The sequence below is a fragment of the Ruditapes philippinarum genome, unplaced genomic scaffold (genome assembly GCF_026571515.1).
Source record: "Ruditapes philippinarum isolate M1 unplaced genomic scaffold, ASM2657151v2 ctg6291_1_1_1_1, whole genome shotgun sequence".
NCBI lineage: Eukaryota > Metazoa > Mollusca > Bivalvia > Venerida > Veneridae > Ruditapes > Ruditapes philippinarum.
Window position 1 is genome coordinate 22,501 of NW_026863394.1, and position 21,613 is coordinate 44,113.

General features: G+C 32.9%; 2 protein-coding genes across 2 annotated transcripts in view; one reads left to right on the forward strand and one right to left on the reverse strand.

The window, feature by feature from the left end:
• The window catches only part of LOC132721988 (E3 ubiquitin-protein ligase TRIM71-like), a 7,483-nt gene extending 7,165 nt beyond the window's left edge, over nt 1-318 (reverse strand). The window contains exon 1 of the mRNA XM_060706380.1: nt 163-318. The gene's annotated coding sequence lies outside the window, so the exon portion shown is untranslated. The remainder of the gene's footprint in view (nt 1-162) is intronic.
• LOC132721986 (C2 domain-containing protein 5-like) overlaps nt 1-19,827 on the forward strand; it is a gene marked incomplete at its 5' end in the record, with an annotated part of 42,166 nt that extends 22,339 nt beyond the window's left edge. Inside the window, 9 exon segments of the mRNA XM_060706379.1 lie at nt 8,909-9,016; nt 9,762-9,890; nt 10,399-10,485; nt 11,724-11,925; nt 12,711-12,812; nt 13,588-13,631; nt 15,156-15,281; nt 16,480-16,626; nt 17,643-19,827. Of these exon segments, the coding sequence (XP_060562362.1) occupies nt 8,909-9,016; nt 9,762-9,890; nt 10,399-10,485; nt 11,724-11,925; nt 12,711-12,812; nt 13,588-13,631; nt 15,156-15,281; nt 16,480-16,626; nt 17,643-17,765 (1,068 nt within the window).
• Nucleotides 19,828-21,613: the final 1,786 nt, after the last annotated feature.

The window sequence follows — 21,613 nt, forward strand, 5'->3', positions numbered from 1 at the left end:
TATCATATAAGGCTGTGAATTGTTAGCTTTATTAAAGTGTTCTTAATTTTGACCTTTGAATAAATCAATTAGTAGAAAAAGATAATAAGTTAATTCAACCAACAAATCTCTATTACCACAAAAATTTACCTAACAATTTTTTAACAATTTCAAATAACATACCTTAAATGATATCCGAAGTTAATTTGCAAAGGTTTCTTCAAAAAATAAAAGAAAAATAAAAATCAAATATGTCTTCCTTCAGTCTTGAATGGTTTAATTGTCTTTTACCAATGGTAACAAGAATAAACAAGTTGTAGAGAGTTGCGCGTCTACTTGAAACCGATAGTTTTATGCAAAAAATGAAAAGATTATGGTGATACTCCCTTTGAATTTAAACAATTACATGGTAATTCGATCACAGTTATTTAAACTTGATACTGAAAGATTATGGAAATGATAATACATGTATATTCACATACTTTAGTGTTTGAAATTATTTTTTGTCCAATAAGATTTCAGTATTTCAAATGAATCGTAACAGACATTTACTTTGGTAAATCACAAGCTGTAGTAAAAAAATCTTCTATTTATAAAAATAATTCAAAAGACTTTAATTAAAGCTGTTTGAAATTTATAAGTAAGTATTTACAAAATTAAATGACCAATTTATTTTTGTAAATACATAAAAAATAAACTTAAACATATACTTAAAATGTGATCTCTGATTGCTCTTGTACATAATAAATAATTAAGTAATTTTTACTGATTGAAACTTGCATAACAATAAGTGTAAAGTGTACTTGTTTTATAGGAAGGTTAGCATGTCAATAAGTTTCTGTAGTACCCTTGACTATTTACATTTCTGCTTATGAATACCCAAGTTGAACATGATTAAACATTTACATAAACGGCTATACAAATATAATCAATTTAATCATTTTGAATTTGAAAATGAAAAAATGTGACTATATAACAAATCATCACCTTTGTGCAGAAACGGAATGAGACCTTCTAAATTTTATAGCATTTAATCAGTTATTGCACTAACCTGTGACATAGTGCTTTGCTTATATATTTATTTGTGTTATAAATCAATATGTTTCGAAATATAACAAAATGTTTGTTTTATTTAAATGAATGAATTGAGTTGGTTAGATTATCACTGAACTTAAGGGTTATGATTTAATTAAAGGTGTTTAACAATAAATCACCCCTCAGTCAAGTGTTGATTGGATTGAAATACCTGAGAAAAAATATGTAAAAGTCAGTGTATGACAGATAAACATGAGTTTTAAACATTTAAAGCAGGGTTTTTAGGTATTTTCTTGTTCTACTTTATATCGATTAGATTCATCAAAATAAGTTTGGGGGGTATATGGGTTGGGCATCCTTGGCCGATTGCTTAAAGTTGTTGACAACAAACCACTTGCCCCTGACCAATTTGGGTTACATGATCCTGCCATAGATTTGTGAGGAAGCTATCCAGCTAGCTTAAGAAACTACGGTGGTTTAATTCAGGTGCCAGTTTGTGCCTGAATATAGCATGGAGGGGTACCTAAGGTTTTCCTTCTTCAGTAAAGCTGGAAAGTTGCCATATGACCTTATAGCTTATTAGCAGTGTTTTGTGTGATGTGAAATCAAAAAAAAAGAAGAAGAAAACAAATCCTTGTTAATTAATAAGTGATGAAATATACATTTGTATAGGTTTTTGACAAGTGTGATTGTGTATCTTAAAAATTTTGATAATTATTTCCTTAGTAGTTGTATTAAGTAGAAAAAATATTACCTACTGTAACACCATCTTCAGTCATTCTCATAATGTAAGAAAATAATGTTAATTCACTCCTGATAGATTCTCATAATGTAAAATATAAAAAGATGAATAAATTTTAAAGAAATAGGTGGAGAACTGTCTACATATTTCAAATTTGGAGAACTGTCAGGGGAGTAAAACAGTTTGTCTTAGAGGAGGAACTAGTCGGAGGGAAGAACTAGTCAGAGGGGAGGAACTAGTCCAGGGGAAGATCTTGTCAGGGGGAGGTACTAGTGTATGGGAGAAACTAGTCAGAGGGGAGGAACAAGTCAGAGGGGAGGGACTAGTGTGTGGGAGGAACTAATCAGAGGGGAGGAACAAGTCAGGGGGGAGGAACTTGTCAGAGAAGAGGAACTAGTCAGAGGAGAAGAACTAAGTCAGAGGGTGGAATAAGTCAGGGGGGGGGGGGGTCTAGTAAGGGGAAGGAACTAGTCAGGGGACAGAACTAGTCTGGGGAGGGTCTAGTAAAGGGGAGACACTAGTAAAGGGGAGGAACTACTATGGAAGAAAATAACCTGGAATTTGTGTGATTATTTTCTAAGTATTGTTCAAAAAGCTTTCAATGTAGAAAACAGTTTCTCAGGTCCTCATGCACCACATGTGACATTAGTTTAATATACATGTACAACTTATTGATAAAGAAAGAAATATCAATTTTGTCAGTCTCCTCTGATTGAAGAAGATCCACAGTATGCATGTGACCATTCATGGTGGCAAGGTGTAAAGGTGTCATCTCCGAGTACTGTAAATGTACCTTATTTTAAAGCACAAGTGTTTTTAGTTAATACAGCTATACAAAATTCAAACACAACTTCATAAACACATACTGTTTATTTGTTCAGTTGATTTTTCTTCCTTGTCAGTCTGTCAAAAACATTCTTCTGCATCATTTTCTCGTGACTGGCACTAAACTTTACTTTAACAGGGTTTTGTTGAAAGACAGCTTTTTTAACAGCAGCATTTTTCTGTGTCAATTTCTGTTGAACTTCCGTCTTTCCAAACCTTTGTGTACTTTTCTGAACAGTAACTGTAGGTTTTAAGACAGTAGTTTGGTTTCTTTGACTTGCATTTGATCTAGGAGTATTTTCCTTGTTGGTTTGCTTTGACAGATGATGTTTAGCTTTTTGCTCTGATAAGTCAGGCATTACTGTTGATTTTTCTGTCACTTTGGGTTCATTTATCTTTTCTTTAACTATTGCCATTTCCTTTGCCTTTGCTTTGGGTTCGTCTGCTGTTTCTAAATCTTCTGTCATGGAATTTTCTGGTATTTTATGAGGGGATATGTTTGTGAGCTCTTTGTTGAATGTATATTTAGCCTTTTCAAGTGATGGTTTTAAGTATTTTTGCATTATATCAATATCTTCATCTAGATTTTGCTGTGTTTCAATTACTGTTTTCTGTTTCATCTTTCGATCTCTTAAGATACTGGTGATTTCTCCATTAGCTGCATAGAATTCTGGAGTCTTCTTTATCTGCAAAATAGTTTTTAACCCTTAACCTGCTGAATTTCTTAAATGAACTTTTCCAATTTCAATTTTGGAACAGTCTATTATCAATTTTAGGTATATCAAGGCAAGAATTTGAAGTTTGCCAGCCAACAATATAGAGCCTGGTCAGACTGCACAGATATGCAGGCTGGCCTGGCTCTATCCTGGTGGCAAAAAATAATCACTTTTGCCTTTCAGCAGGTTAAAAGTTTACAAATTTTTAATTTGTTGCAGTTCTTTGTATTGAGTCTGTGAAATACAAATATTAGCTCATTTAGTCAGAGACTGATCAAAGGGATCCATGTGGTCTGCCAGCTGTGTTTGTGTTTGTCTATGCATAGTTTCTTTAGGGAACAAATCTTTACAAATCTTCAGTTGTGCTTTTATATTGAAATGAATGAACCCGTTACAGTCAAAAATACTGCTTTTACTTAATTGCAGGTCCTTTCATTGAGCTTCCTATAATGACTTACACATTATCTGCCCTTTAAGAGGTCAATTTTTAACATGATATTCTATGATAATTGTCCTTAGTAGATAATTCTAAGTATAATCAGAAAAAAACTTTCATTTTCCAAAACGACTTCCTGCTTTCATTGGAATTTGCATATTAAAGAATTAGATACTAACTTGGTCAAGAGAATTACAGTCGGCTCCATGTTCTAGAAGAAGTTTAACAATTTCTGTGTGACCGTTCATGGCAGCAAGGTGTAATGGTGTCATCTCAGAGTACTGTAAAACATACTGCATGTTTAAAGGCACATTATGCCTCATGAACGGTTAAAGTTTTTCTTCTTTTGAAATTGCAAACATGATTTTTTTTAAAATTTAAGTAATTGTTTTAGATCTGTTTGAAGCTTATTACCTGGAAAAAATTGCGTTGAATGCAAAATTATTTGTCATAAAAGTAGCAAAATGTAAACAAAGTAGTATTTTGACTTCCATACAAAATACAAAACCAGTGTAACAGTATTTTTTTGTCAAAATAGAACAGAAGCAAACAATTGCTCAGAAACTAATGGACAATGAGTATTTCTTTTTTAAAAAAAAACAACTGTAACACGGCACCCAAAATATAAAGCTTTTGAGAAATAAAAATGAAAGCATATCTGGGGCATGAGTGGCCTTTAGGCACAAGTTAGTGTTTTAAGTATAATATAAGATAGTTATAATAAAGAGGAATCATATGGTGGTGTACGGTAATGTAAATGGAATTCTAAGTAAGGGGAATCTGTCACAAGAATTAAAAAAAACAGACAAACAAGAAAAACAAAAACCAACAACCACAAAGTACTCACACAAATCTTTAAGCGTATTAAAGGTATACATTATTGAGAGGTAGGAATTATAACAGGGGGGTTGGTTTACACAGACTCTTAAAGGCCCATGAACTCTAAAAAACTGTCTTGTTTTTGGTATGGATACAATAAGTTACTTCAACTGGCCATTTATCATTTGCTTCTTAAGCAATTTAGCAATTAGAACAGTCATAGTATATTTCGTTTTAACAACTGTTTCAGGAATATTCCACTTAGTGCACTGTTTCAGGAATATTCCACGTTGTGCACTGTTTCAGGAATTTTCCACTTTGTGCATTATTTCAGGCATAAATCATGCAGTGCTTTATATCAGACACAAGCAAATATCCAAGAATAACCAGAGACCTTTAATCTCACCTGAGTAAATCTTGAACATTCTAATAAGAATTCTTTGGTGTCTTTACAAGATCTTACCAAAAAGGAAGAAAGATACCTTTGTTGTAGTGTCTATTTCAGCATGAGCATCTATAAGAAGTTTTGTCATATCAAAATGTCCATTGTTTACTGCTATATGAAGAGGTGTCTGGCCGTTCTGATGAATAGAAGAAACATAAACATAGTTAATATTTCATAACAGTGCATTCTGATTAGGGAGGCAAAAGGTAGTTTATGTTTCATTACAGTGTGCCCTCAACCTTATTGAATTTTAGGAATATGACAACTTATTGTAACCTTGGCAACTGAATATACTCATGTGACCATTGCAGTTATCCTAGCTGTCTAATCATGGTCTGCACTGTCCCATATTCAGATCAGTCATTACATATATTGAAATATTCCCCCAAAAAATGATAAGTGGTTCCGTCCAGATTGAAAGATGGACAAGTCCATTTTAGATAGTATGTTAATTGTTCAAACAAACAGTCAGAAGGGATGGGATGTAGGTGGTTCTACTCAGGTGCCCATTTGTGCCTGAAATAATGCACGGAAGAGCACCTGAGATCTTCCTCCACCAGTAAAGCTGGAACATGGCCAATATAATATGACCTATACTGTGTCAGTGTGACCTAAAACCCAATCAAACAAACAAACAGTTAGAAGGGACAAAAAATGATCTTATTTAGAAGGGACAAAAATTATTTGATTCATCAATTCAGAGTCAGAAAAAGAGCTCGATCTAGGCACATTAAATTCAGGCAAATAAATAATAAATGCAGGCTATATTACAATACCTTGATGATATTAGAATATATAAGTATTATTAAAGCTACTTGTTACCTTGTTAGATATGCTGACATCAGCCCCCATGTCTGTCAGCTCTTCAACAATGTCTTTACAATCATACAGTACCGCTGTGTGCAGAACTGTCTCACCATTCTTAAATAATGAAAAAAATAAAACTTAATTCTTGTAATTAACGAAATTTCATTCACGAAATAAAAAAAAGCAGCATAGCTCAAAGCAAAGGAGTCTGAAATTTTAAACGAAAAAAAGAAACTATTTTGACCAAAAATATATTCCCCCCCCCCCCCCCAAAAAAAAGAGAAAAATGTAGAAGGGGTGATTTTAATTTATTTATTAATTTATTTAATATAAGGTTCCTGTGCTTAAAGGCACATTATGGCTCAGAAGCAAATAAAATTTTCTTTCTCTAGGAAGGGTTTAGATCATGAGTTTTATTATTACATTTAAAGAATGGTTTAAGAGCCTATTAGATGCTTATCTCCTGGATGTGAAATAATTTGTCATATAGTAGCAAAATGTAAACAAAGTAGTATTTTGATTCCATACAAAATAGTATAGATCACTATTACTGTACCAAATGCCAAAAAGCAACAGAAGCAAAAGATGGTTCCATAATATGGCCAATAAGCACCTTACTGAAAACTATGACAGGACACCAAAACTTCAAGAACAGGAAATAAAAAAATCAAAGCATGTTTAGCTAGGTTATGATTGGTTTTTGAGATTATACTAAAGACACTGCTTCTTGAAATTTGTAATTAAATCTTCAACTTAAAAAAAAAAACTTTACTTACAATTATTATATAATATAAACAAAATTTAATGTTTTTCCTATTTTTACAGTCACAGTCATAGTATCCTGTCCAAATTTCTTTGACAAATTTGAAAAACCAGTGGTAAAACTTTTATCAGTTTTTTGTTCAGAGTTACTTGGAAAAAAGTAACTTTTAACATGCATATGAAAAATGGAAAAATTAGAAATATTACTGTATCTGGACAGTCTATGTCTGGTACAAACTCCAGTAGCATCTTTACATCTGAAATATCTCCCATCCTGACAGCACAACATAGCTGTAGAATATCATCATCTATCAGGGCATAGGACATCTTCTGTCAACCTGTTACAGATAATATAATAACATTTTGAATTTACAAAAAAAAACAACATAAATTAATACAAAAATAAAGTCCCAAGATAAATTCTTTGTACAAACCCAAGAAGTTAGTTTATTTTAAAATTTAGAATAGGTTTTATTTTAGTTTGCATATGAATTTATAAGCTTCTAGACACTCTTGAATCCGTTCCTAGAACCAACCAGTACTGAGCACTGAATGTGAAGATTTTTTGCTCAAGAAAATAAAGGCTCTCCCCTGACAGGGTTTGAACCGGCCATGTGGCTTGCAATAGTCCAGTGGTGGTAAGCTTGCCACCACCCCCTCCTGCTAGCACCCCTCCTAAGCCCCCTGAAATAACTGGTAGTTTCAGGTGAGACTTTATATTGATAGTTTGAGATGAGATTTTAAAACTAAGGTGACCTGGTGGTTTATATTGATGAGTGTTATTTAAGAACTGTAGATTTATATTAATATTTGTCCAAATAAATAAAATGACTTACAACTTACTTGGATGCAGCTGAATACAATTTTTTTTTGTTTTTCTGGTAGCAACTACATGACAATGTATAGATAAAATTAATTTTTCAAAAAAAAAGTCAAACATTTTCAAATATAGGAAATTGCTACATCTTTTAACGGTAAAACACAGAAAGCAGTTATAAAGAATGTATAGAAATGGTGTTGTCAATTTTTCAGTATATACATGTATTAGATACAGTCATGTTATAAGAAAGGTAGCAAAGTGAAATTCAAATAATAACAGAATTAATTCAATTCAATTTAAAACTTTTTTTGGCTTTAAATTTAAATATACTTATGTATGGAAGCATCAATAAGGGCAAAAATTACTTTTATTGGAAAATAATAATATAAAAAGTAAAGAAAACAAAGTTGTTGATTTTGTAACGGCAAATATTAAATTGTTTAAGACAATGAAAGATGAGGTAAAAAGTAAAACTAATTAATAACTAACTAAACAAATATTTCTATAAAAATGCATTAAACCATAAAAAACAACCCTTAATGGAATTAAAACAAAAAATAAATCAGATTGAAGCATAAATTTAGCTATGCATCAAAATGATGAAAGAATTCTGAACAGAATGATAAGAGAATGAACAAGGTAATCTTACCTCACTAACGGAATCTTCTCATTTGAGATCAACATTCTTTTCTACAGGGCAACCAAAGTTTGTAACCTCATGTCCATAATTGCATCATTAATACTTGGTAATAATAAATACATTCATGAAAATTGAATTATCTTATACATAGCTAGCTGAATTAATGACCAATGTATACCATCAGAGTATAAAGTATAAAAAGGTAGGCCTACCTGAGCTTATACATTTATTTTTGTACAGTCTGATAGGGCTCAAAATTATCCCCTTTTAAATGTTGGCAGTTTCATTTTAGTATTTTGATATTGAAATCCATTAAAGTAAGAATGAACTGATCCAAAATGAAAGCAATGTTGATGTTCCTGGACAAGTCTATTTTGTAAATTTAGTGGGGGAAAAGGGTTATACAAATTGACAGTAAATATATCCAATTTGCTTTTGTGTTTTCAAGATACAGACTTTTCTTGAGTAATTGCAGTATACTCATTCATTCATTCATTCATTCATTCATACATTCATTCATTCATTCATTTGTTTATTTATTCGTGCATTTTTTCATTCATTCATTCCTTTGTTTATTAATTCATTCTTTCATTTATTCTTACTCATTCAATCACTCACTTATTTTCGTACATTTGTTACTTTACTTGTTTGTATGTATGTTTCATTCATTCATTCATTTATTCATTCATTCATTCATTCATTCATTCATTCATTTATTGTCATTCATTTGAACAATCATTCAATAAGAATATCAATCAGTGGATCAATCATGTAGATAAAGGTGTACTTACTTGTGATCAAATAGTGTTCACTGTTGAGAAAATGACATGATAACAGGTACAATAAAGTACTTATTATATCAATCTTGTTGTTTATTTTCAGGATTTTTCAGGTCAGCCTAGTCCTCACAGTGTATATACAGATGATAGTGATGATGAAGGGTCGGATTTAGAGTTATCTGCTGGTAACAAGGATACCTTTGTTTTAGAGGTAACATATTCATTCATTTATACTGCCATATGTAACAGAAATACCAGAAAAAAACAGTGATTTTTTTACAGTCGTAACCCTTTAGGGAGAGGAACTATATAAATTTTCTTTCATTCTAATCCCTTTCAATTTTATGTGACAATAATTATATACATATAAAATGAATGAAATAAATATTTTTAAACTAACCGTTTGAATGCTTGCAGCGATATTATCTTGCATTTTCTGTCCATATAACCATTCAGGCGTCAAGGTTATAAAACTTTTTTTTTTAAATCCATTTCGAATCTCAGTATTTTCATTGGTCAGTGAACATTCTGAGTTGGTTTCTAACCAATCAAATACCTGAGATAAGAGTTTGAACTTAAACAATTTCTTTATGGCCTTAGACCTTGGTCAGTCTGCTCATCATGAGTGACGTCCCACCCAACTCATTACCTTGGGTCAATATCACTTAGACTAAGAACATATTTCTATACCTTCACTACTATTTTTATACCCTCACTTCTTAGAGGGAGGGGATATAGAATTGCCCTTGTTCGCCCCTCCTGCTGTTGTTCTGTATTCTGACAAAACAGTAGAAATGGGGGTATCTGTATTCTTTGGATACATTTCTAGTTCTTTAACAATTTTCTTGATACTCTTATATGCAATATTTTAGAGTTAAAATAGCATGGGGAGCATCCATTGATATTGTATTTATTGTTGTTTTTTTTAAAAAAAAATATGTTTCATTATTGAATAGGTAGATGATACGAAGGATGATAATATACAGGCCATGTTACATGACACCCCTCACCCTGCTGGTATGGATTTGTGCAATACGGAGACGTGTCCGGGCATACAGTCTCGACTGTTCAGTCATAATCTCCAGGTTTATATAGCTTTTGTTGTGATATATTAAAATAATAGGTATTCTACCTGAAATAAATAATGTTATCATAAAGATGTAAATAAACTACTCACTGGTTAGTCATACATCAATATATAATCAAATACTTGAAATAGAAGACTTATACATGTATATGAGAATCAAGAGAAGTATACTGCCAATGTAAATAACAGACCCGCGACTTATGAGCAGTCTGTCCAATAGTTGAGTAAATATAAACATTTGCTCCTTTCATGCCTAAGGCACTAAAATTATGTTCATGATAATGCTTTGCTTGATGCTAGCGCATAATTTACACAAGCAGACTAAGAGAGTGAGGCAACAACCTTGTCCTCAAAATTATGATAAAGTGTTCATTCCGTAAGTTCATTTTGTTGCAACATAATTTTATTAAATCCTTAATATATATTGAAGTTATAACCAAATATTTTGTGGTCTGATACCAGACAAATATATTTATATAATCAACTATGGTGTGTATATTTTTCAGATGTTCACACAAGTGTATAGAAGAAAGATTGATCTAGAGCAGCATATGAAAACAGATTTTAAAGAATTCTTTGATGGGGTGTATAGGGTAAGATGGTTTTTAATTTCAATGAAAAAATAAACTTGTTAATGTCACAATTATAGAGGCAGACCAGCCTTTAAGGAAACTTAACATGAATAAGTATTTTTTATGAAGGTCAAAATATTACTTTGTTGGCCGTGTTGCACAGGTGCAAACCCGGGTTATAGTATGGTGAATGTTGGGGGGCGGCTGGCTGGCAGATGAAGAAAAACTTTTCGTAACAGTTTTCTCAGCAACTACTTATCACAGCCTCTTGATATTTGGCATACAGCATTGACACGTGGTCCCATACTGTGGGATTTGATTTCAAGTCTGTCGCTCATCCACTTCCTGTTAGTCTTCTTAGTTAAATTTTCGACATTAATGGTCAATGGTAGGAAACTTTCATAACAGTTTTCTCAGCAAGTACTTATCACAGCCTCTTGATGTATGGCATTTAGCATTGACATGTGGTCCCATACTGTGGGATTCGATTTCAGTTCTGTCGCTCATCCACTTTATTTTTATCGACTTAGCTAAATTTTTGACATTAATGGTAAATGGTAGGAAATTTTCATAACAGTTTCTCAGCAACTACTTTAGCAGCCTCTTGATAATTGGCATACATTATTGACCTGTGGTCCCATACCATGGGATTCGATTTCAGGTCTGTTGCTCATCCACTTTTTGTTTAATGACTTAGTTAAATTTTCAACATTGATGGTCAGTGGTAAATTTTTTTCTTAACATCACAGCATTATGATATTTGGTATACAAATGCAACCTGGCCTTTTCTGTCTTTGACCCATTTCTTACATTTTGCTACTTTTCTGACAAATTATTTCACACCTATGGCTGCATCCTTAAGGTACAAGTAACAAGCATCTTAAATTCTTTTAAACCATTATCTAAGCAATATAACACTCATGTTTGCCCTTTTTTAAGAAGTAGAAATTTAAGTAGAAATTTATTTATTTCCGAGACATAACGTGCCGTTAAGGGTTGAGGTTTATATACTTGCTAATGTGTATCGGTCCCACTGTTGAACTGTCCGTCAGAAAGAAAACAGTGGTGTTGTAGAGCATCCTTGTCTCATAGACACATTTCTAGTTCATATTTTATTTCTATATATATCAGACTATTTATATAGGGAAATACATGTACGTTGGGAGGACTGAAACAAGGTCGGTTAAGACAGGGAGTTGTTGAAATTTTGGGGGTCACTCAGGCAGTCTTGACTGTATGTTCCTTTTATGTTTTTACAGAGATTATTCTTCAAATTACGGAGAATGATACCATGTTGTCTGTGTAATCTGGTATTCAGCGTTGACGCTCCTGAAGAAGATGAGATTGAGGTCGTTGTCACGGGAACATGTGTTGCCATTGACGACAGCCAACCACAGAGCAAAGCTGTCACTGATACTCCTGTTAGTTCTTCTGCTTCAAATAAACAACTGTTAAAATCTGGTAAGGCATTTGATTCTTATTTTGTTACATACATAAGTCATGTTAAAATTTGGTTTTTCATTTTGAATGGTTTTGTATGATACAAACGGCCATTTATTATGTCAACCCTTCACTTGGTGTGACCTTGACATAGTTGCCATGGTAATAATTTGGTAACACTTTCATGTACTGCACAAAGGGGTAATATTTTGAGGCATTAATTTATTTTCCTTGAGTTCTGATAGGCTGATTAAAGATTTTTAAAGCTAAATATTTACTTTTGGTCAGTGCGATGCTTACAATTGTACAAATATGCACACAAGTCAAATACCCAGAGTTCATTCTTGCAACATTTACATTCTTACACAGTCTGTTTTACATTTGTATTAAAAGTATTTGTGCAGTTTTCAAAAGTTTGCAATCGAACTTTTACAAGGTAAGCAAAATACTCGTACATATTAAGTGGTTGGCTGTGCTTTAAATCACACTGACACTATATTGGTCTTAAGGAGACTTTCCAAGTTTTTATTGGTCAGTGGTGGAGAAAAAACTCAGGTGCCTCTTCCATGCATAAATTCAAAAACAAGCGGTCATGGGAGTAGAAAGACACAAGCGGTCACCTGGCAGAACCACTCGCATTCCTTGTGCTAACTGGATAGCTTCCTCACATGACAGAATCTCAAGTCTCTGACAGAATATATACCTACAGCAGTGTGGAACAAAGTATATTAAACAGTACCATTTCATTTACATGGTATAGGTTAATCAGTTGTATTGAAAGGTCAACAGTTTAATCAATCTTCCAGCAAATGTGTCGGTTGTTGGTGCCAGTGGGGAGAATGTTGATGATATGATGTTCCAAATGGAAGAGGTCACGGAGGGATCAGCCTCATCTGCATTACATAAAGGTTTGATTCATTCTATTTATAGATTTCTATATTGTACAAGGTTTATGTCTTAATTACTACCAGAGAAAAGAAATAAAATAAAAGCTTTACTCTAAATACATGTATTGTGAATTTAGATTTTGTGAATTCAAATATTGTGAATTTAAATATTGTGCACTTAATTATTGTGAACTTAGATAATGTGAACTTTTACTGTCAACGAAAATATTCTGAACTAAATAGTGTGAACTTAAATAGTGTGAACTTAAAAAGTGTGAATTTTAAATTCTATGATGACCTTGTTTTAGAGTTGACAATTTGGATGCTGTAGGTTGCAGGTCCAATCTCAAACTGCATCATTTTAAATGACTAAATAATTGATTAATTAAACAATGCCACTGCATGGAACTTAAAAATGACATGGGAAAATGTAGAATCTTGTTTTATACTGTGGTTTTAAAGATTGAAAAAATCATGTACTATGATCCTTTTCTTTAAACTTTTTATTGAAAGCTCTCTTTAGAAATGTAAAAGAAACTATCCACAAAACAGAAAATTTGAACTCTGAACCTTTTAAAACCAAATGTGAACAGTCTTTGCAGGGCTTGCACTTGTCCTGTCTGACCAGGCTCAATACTGTTGGCTGGTCAGCTACAAATTATCATTCTAATTTCTTCAAAATTGGTAATGAACAATTCCTGAAATGAAAGCTGAACAAGTACATTAAGGACATTCATTTTGATATTATTTAATTAAGAATCCTATTTCTCTATTTCTTTTCACATTAAAATTACAGTTCCAAAGATTAAAGCAGAAGTATTAAAGAAGAAACAATCTCAAGTAAGTTTGTTTGATATACTTTAATATCTTTAACATTAAACATACATCTGTTCCAGTAGCATAAAACATCTTTTAAGGTTGAGTCATAAAATTGATGTGTGTATGTGTTGGGAGGCAGTGGATGATTCTACAAAAATCAAGTTGTCATGCTTTGAAATAATTGCACCTTCCTTACAGTTTCGAAGCTGCTGTGGGCTTGAATCCTGGCAGGGACTTTGGATTCTTGCATGTGAGGAAGCTTTGTAGCTAGCTAAATGAACGTAGGTGGTTCTACTCAGGTGCCTGAGGTCTTCCTCCATGATTAAAGCTAGAAAGTCGACATAAGACCTATACTGTGTTGGTGCGATGTAAAACTCAACAAAAAAAACAACAAAAAATTAAATAGATTGGAGGCAGGAGAGATTTGTATTCAATGAAGACTCTGCTAATGGGTTAGTGCAGTAACAGGGTAACTTCCATTGTAATTTAAAAGAAGTTAACTCTTTACTGCGCTAAGGTGACAAATTATATGACCAAAAGGAACACATGACCAAATAGTTGATATGTTGTGTCTCTAAACCTTAAAGATGCACTGGTACAGGTGCATTGTAGTTCACTTCTCCATAATATAAAAACACACATACTAAGGCAGTCATTGGTGGAAAAATAATGTATCAAACTATTGAAAGCTCAGAATATCAACAAATACAATGTATATTGAATTAAATAGCTAGTACAGTGAACATCATTCATCATTGAAATATTTGTTATAAATGTGTTAGCATGGTGTTATAAGATATTGCATTAATCAATTACTGTCTAGTCCAAGAAGTGGATTTAATTGTGATTAATATACTAGGACGAAAAAGAAACGCCGGGTAACCTATAATGATTGTTTTAAGGGATAAATTGTATTATTGGATTATTATATTCATTTTTGTATGAAATGTCATCTGTATGGAACCAGCTGTTGAAATTTCAATCGATTTCCGATGCTGATTATGTGAAAAAATACTCCCTTTTAACGATGATCCTTCTTGTTTTGCGAAACACGGCCGGACATATCAGTATCTTGTGTGTCCTCCATGCGCAGCTGTGGCAGCCCTGATCCGTCTATGCATGGAATTCACCAGGGTCTTAATCATGGCCATGGGGATGTTATTCCATTCTTCATGCAAGGCATGTGTGAGCTGGACATGATTAGTGGGGGCATTTGGACGTCTCCTTACCCTCCTTTCCAGTTCGTCCCACAAATGTTCAATTGGGGACAAATCTGGACTGAATGCTGGCCAATCGAGTGCGAAGAGGTATGGTATTGTGTAGTTTTAAACGTGTGTACCGTTCGACAGCGAACAACACATAAATCTGGCCGATTTTCATTATTTTAGGCCAAGCAATAAAATATGTGTTGCATATTATAGGTTACCCGGCGTTTTTTTTTTCGTCCTAGTATATATGTTGAAAGAACTTGCTACACAAATAAGATTTTATAGATACGCATAGATTAAAAAGATACACATAAACTTATGGTTTAATTTCTTTCAGGTTTTTGGTAGAACATTGCAGGGCATACAGATTACACCTTTAGCGTATGTTCCCGGAGCTAAGATAGAAAAATATATCGGCAGTTATAATTTCTTCTTCATACGGGAAACTACGTCTGTTAGAGAGGTGGGTTAAAACATGGCAAATTAAAGAAGTGTCAACAGTAGTTTAGTTCATACAAATTCATTTTAGTTTGATTGTGTTGGAAGCTGTAAGCTTATTGAAACAGTCTCTAATCTGTTCCTGGAACCAACCAGTACTATGCAATTAATTTAAATGTTCTTGCTCAAGGAAACAACGGCCTTCCCCTGACAGAGTTTGAACCCACACTGTCAGCACTAGTCCGAAAAGTTAACCACTCGTCCACGCCGCCACAGTAGATGTGGAATATTAAACTATAGTCAATGAACTCTCTTCCTCTCGATTATTGTATGTATTTCTTATATTAATTCTTTGAAATATTTTAGATTAAATGTTATTATTTAAAACAACTTGTCTAAGTAAATAAAAATTCATTTTGTGAATCTGTAAAGCTAATTCATGGAAAGTCAGTGTTTCTACACTGGAAGATGCAATCATGTCCCTGCATGAAGCATCAATTTGTTGTTTTTTTCCTGCAATTCGCAAAACTAGAATGCTGCAATATCACTGAAAAATGTGGCGTCAACATACATGTATAGAAATTTTCACCTCTTTAATTAGGATTTCATCAATATAAAGGAGTTCTGTGGAATTTAACTTCCAGAAAAATTACCTTTGAAGCAGTTTGAGTTTTTGTGGTAAAAGTTTAAGGCATGGAGCCTTTATGTCCTTGCTATATGCTTGTTATTCAAGTAGTTTGACAAAGTTTTCTTTAATCTGAACTGGACAGTTCTTAATGCAGTGAGGGGCAAGTTCATGATGTACTTGAATTCAAAAGTATAAGCAGTAAATATTTTCAATATTAAGATAGTCTCACTGTAATGCTTTCCTGCCAAAAAAATTAACAGTGGCAAATATTGCAAATCGGCATTTCCGAAATGTAATTTTTTCAAAATTATGGGCATTCAATTATTTACAATCACTCATCCTTTATCGCTATGTACTAAATACCGGTTATAAACGGTTAAAATTTATTGAATACCAAAAATTGTGACAAATAACGTTTGGGAAATAACCAATTTATTACAATTTTAGGCAGTGTTAGAAATTTTTTGGCAGGAAAGCATTGCAATAAGACTATCATAAGGAATGACTCCTGAATATTTTAGCAGCTATCTATATTAACTTTATAGTATTGTTGATTTATTACAGACATATCTGAGATTTACTGTTTAATTCCCAGGTTGGGGGTGTATGTGGTTTTATGCAGAAGTTTATCATGGAAGTTCTGGCGATTGTACGAGCTCATGTGTCCTCGCTGGGAGGTAACGCCCTGGTGGCGTATAATTTAACACAATGTGTTCTGCTGACCAATGAACATAAAAACCAGGTTAGTCTTGTTATTTGTTTTGTAACTCTAAATATTATGCTTTATTATATACCTATGAATTTTCTCCCTAAACTATGCGCACATTTTGAAACACAAGTACATTTTAACGGACAAACAATTCCGTATTATGTAAGTGACAAAATATGGTACCATATATTGAAGTGCCGGACTTTTTTTGACGTTGGTTCCGATCTTAGCTGTGTATAACATAGAATTTGGAAAAGGGAACCAAAATTATTAAAGGCATGGCCGTTTTTGCAAAAATTACATATTCATCCATCATTCATTAATTTATTTCTTGACAGCTACATTTCATTTTCTGAATTTACAAATAGAAGTGAAGTAAATTGAAAACGTAAAACACATAGGTATATAATAAAAAGGAAAATCGTGTTGTAAGGGCTTTGTGAGGCCATGCATTTTGCTAATTGCAGCCTTGAGAAATTAATATCTTGCTCGACCTTAGGTCTTGCGAGATATCAATTTTCCAACACTGCTTCTAGCAAAATACAAAGCCTCAGAAAGCGACTACAATAAAATATTCCATATTTATGAGTATATTTTGACTGCTTAAATCTTTGGAACAAACTTGGACCAATTGGAATGAAAATAAACAATATCTGTATTATTTAAATTTGTGATCTGGAATGACCTCACAATCCTATGATTAAATGCATAGAAAGTAAAACTTCTCTTTAAGAAAAGTTTGACATTATGATTATGTAGCTTTAAATATATGCAGATATAATCATTTTATAGATTTTATAATGAAACAGATATTTGTGGTGTGAGACTTAAGACCATTATATGCATTGTACCAAACTAACAAAATTGAAAGATGATCTTTTATTCTTTTATAAGAATTTGCATGGAAGTGAGCGTAGCATATTTTAAAAGTTGTAGTTTTACACCCTTTAAACCGAAATAACAAAATACATGTATTATTTTTAAGACTACAGCTGAATACCATTATGATAAATTACGATTGATTTTATTTATTGTCATTTACATTTCAGAGTCAGTGTCTGATAAACGTGTGCGGTGACGCTGTTCATGCTGTGAAAGAAGGGGAGATCACTGCTGTAATACCCGAACATGTTCGTAAACACAGCGATTCTCCGATTTATGTCACCACATGACATTTTTGTAGACAAATGTTGGTGATAATTATACATGTATATGGATGGTGATGATTATATATGAATAGTGATAAATTAATCTAACCAAGAAAGCAAGAGAGGCGTGTCTAGGAACTGAAAATTTTGAATCAGCAGTATTTTTAACCCTTATTCTGCTGAAATTTTACAATGGACTTGTCCAGCTTTCATTCTTTTGGAACTGTCCATTTCCAAGTTTAGGGATATCAGTGATTCTGTGATTTATACTACTTATACTGCATTACTTTTGTGAATGAAACAAAGCAAGAGTTATATAATTGTGAACAACTAATATTAAACTTTGTTAACAAAGGGGTGAGGGGAGAATTTTTGCCAAATGATCAAATTGTTATGTGTCTGGTAAATGACCATTTCACATGGGTTACAATCATGAAGTGTTATTATGCTTAATTTGTACAATTGGCTTTGACTTTGGAACTATTTGTTTTTTGTTCTTTTGTACTGCCTATATGACTGAAATACTGTATGGAAAAGGCGTAAAATGAAACAAACAAATGTTCTTTTGTAAAATGCGAGGACAATAGATGCTATATTTAAACTGCTATTAATATACAGAGGCTGAATAGGGTACCTAAATAAAAGACTGTGTAGTGGCATTCAAATCATCAACTTGGGTGTGGGGAGTGGGGTTGGGGTGTATTTTGAAGGCCTATTTGGGGGACAGGGGTCCAATTTCATTCTGGGTATATTTCTTTATTATCTTGTTCATATTTTCTGTTTCATGTGCCCAGAATGGATCTTTGCAAGAAGTTAATATTTTATACTTTAAGGCTTTAATTTGACCTCAGTAGGGCTTCTATAAATTTTTAGGGCATATTTTCAAGGCCTATAACAACTAAACTGTAGTTTTAAATTCTATTATCATCTGTAGTTACTTTTTAATAAGCTTGCCACTAGATATATTGTACAGTATTCATATAATAGAATAAGTCCCATGCTGTTAATGAATAGTATTAGCATATACTGACCCAAGCTACCTCGCGCAATTACCAGAAATTTTATGTTTAATCTTGCTTTTGTCAATGTATTGCAACTGTCAGCTTAGTGGTAGAGAATCCATCTATATTAGGGAGTACCGTATGTGGGTCTGAAACCCAAAGTTAAAGAGTTCAGAGAATAAAAAAGTATAAAATAATTATTACAGTCCCTAAAATTTCATTCTGGGTCCTGTCAAGTACATAATTATATATTATGCTTAATCAAATTAATTTAGATTAATGAAAACAAAAAAATAGTTCAAGAAAAAAACAACAAATCAACAACAGTGTTAACATGTGCAACAGATTGTTGTTCATTGTTTGTCCCAATTTTAACGCCCCTTTAGCTTAGCTCAATAGGGAGAGCATCATATAAGTAATACAGGGAACAGTACTGGTTTGATCCTTGAGAAATGTGACAATTGACTTTAAGACATTGAGTCTACTGGTTATTTAGTTTCTTACCACTGATTCAGAAATCATGTAGGATTAGTGGTTGGTACCTTGCAGAGGAATTGGTTATAACTGGTTAGTCATCGAGGAAGGCTGATTAAGTGGATGGGCCACCTAGATATGACAGAAATGTTAAAATGAGTCTAAAAACCAGAAAATCAAAAAAGTTTTGTTGAAAATAAGAATCGCTTGCCTTAAATGCTGGGATTTCATCATTATAAATAAGTAAGTTTACAGAGAGGGTTCGTCACCAAACCTCAGTTCTTGCCGGTAATGTTTAAAATTATATATGAAAACATTCTTGGTCTTTTCCCCCAACTACACCTTTTTACCTTTAAGATAATAATTAATAAAGGTGTCCATCTGAAGTCAGAAAGAAATGGGTTTTTGTTGTATTGTATTACATGTATATGACAATGGCTTGCAAACAGAACAAACTATCTTAAATACTCAAATTAATACATAAAGCTGTTATTATCTACATCTAATTTTGTTCATGTAGGAGTTATTATAAGTGTCATTGGTACGTTTTTTCTTTAAGTTAAATTTTTAGTGATATTTTATGTATATTTGTATTAAATACATGTATTTGTTGTTGTTTTTTTCTAAAATGAGAGTAAAATTCTAAGTCACCTGAATAAAACACTGGAAAAAAACCCATAAAACTGCCTTTTGCTTATTTACTTATTTTAAACTACATGGTCAGTTGATAATAGTTTTTGTTATATATTATTTATGAGGGAAAACTTTGACTAGTAGTTATGTATTTTCTTGATAAACTGATGGATGTGGATGTAACTTAACCATGAATTAATGGACAGTCCTGAACCCATGATGACTTCGGTTTAAGTGAAGACCAAGAACCATTTATATGGAAACATAGTTTAAATGGTCAGTCCATAAACTACTTAAATGTAAACACAGTTTTAACAGTGAATGGTTCAGAATTAAGTGAAGACCAGAAGCCACTTACATTAAAACACAGTTTTAACAGTGAATGGTTCTAAGCCCATGATGACCTTGTATAACTGGAGACAACTGAACCACTTCTGCCAGAATTCAAGGTCACATGTTGCATTAACATTCCCCAGAGAGTTCAAGAATGCGGCTTTCATCAATATTCAGATGAATATTATAATTATAATATTGTATAAGTGGATATATATAATTTATGTGACACAAACGTTTTGGGAATGTCAACAAGAGCTGTCGGTAGGACAGCGTGCTCGACTATTCTTAGTGCTTGATAGTAAAAAAAATGCCTGATACAGTTACCTCCTCCTGTTTACAGGTTGGGGTCATGATGGTGAACAAGTGTGCAAAGTTTCAAAGCCATATGTCAATGGACTTTGAAAATATTTGAACTATTACAAAAACTTTAACGTAAATTCTAAGTCGAAAAAGGGGCATATATCTGTCAAAATGCTTGATAGAGTTACCTCCTCCTGTTTACAGGTTGGGGTCATGATGTTGAACAAGTGTGCAAAGTTTCAAAGCCATATGTCAATGGACTTAGAAAATATTTGAACTATTACAAAAACTTTAACGTAAATTCTAAGTCGAAAAAGGGGCATAATTCTGTCAAAATGCTTAATAGAGTTACCTCCTGCTGTCTACAGGTTGGGGTCATGATGTTGAACAAGTGTGCAAAGTTTCAAAGCCATATGTCTATGGACTTTGAAAATATTTGAACTGTTACAAAAACTTTAACGTAAATTCTAAGTCGAAAAAGGGGCATAATTCTGTCAAAATGCTTGATAGAGTTACCTCCTCCTGTCTACAGGTTGGGGTCATGATGGTGAACAAGTGTGCAAAGTTTCAAAGCCATATGTCAATGGACTTTGAAAATATTTGAACTATTACAAAAACTTTAACGTAAATTCTAAGTCGAAAAAGGGGCATAATTCTGTCAAAATACTTGATAGAGTTACCTCCTCCTGTCTACAGGTTGGGGTCATGATGGTGAACAAGTGTGCAAAGTTTCAAAGCCATATGTCAATTGACTTTGAAAATATTTGAACTATTACAAAAACTTTAACGTAAATTCTAAGTCGAAAAAGGGGCATAATTCTGTCAAAATGCTTGATAGAGTTACCTCCTCCTGTCTACAGGTTGGGGTCATGATGGTGAACAAGTGTGCAAAGTTTCAAAGCCATATGTCAATGGACTTTGAAAATATTTGAACTATTACAAAAACTTTAACATAAGTGGTTACGCCGACGCCGACGCCGACGCTCGGGTGACTGCAATAGCTCTACTTATTCTTATCGAATAGTCGAGCTAAAAAGTGGACTCTTTGCTTGCGGAAACATTTGTAAAGATATGATTTCTTGAATATAATACTGTTTTTGTGATCATTAATTATGCAGGTACATGTGA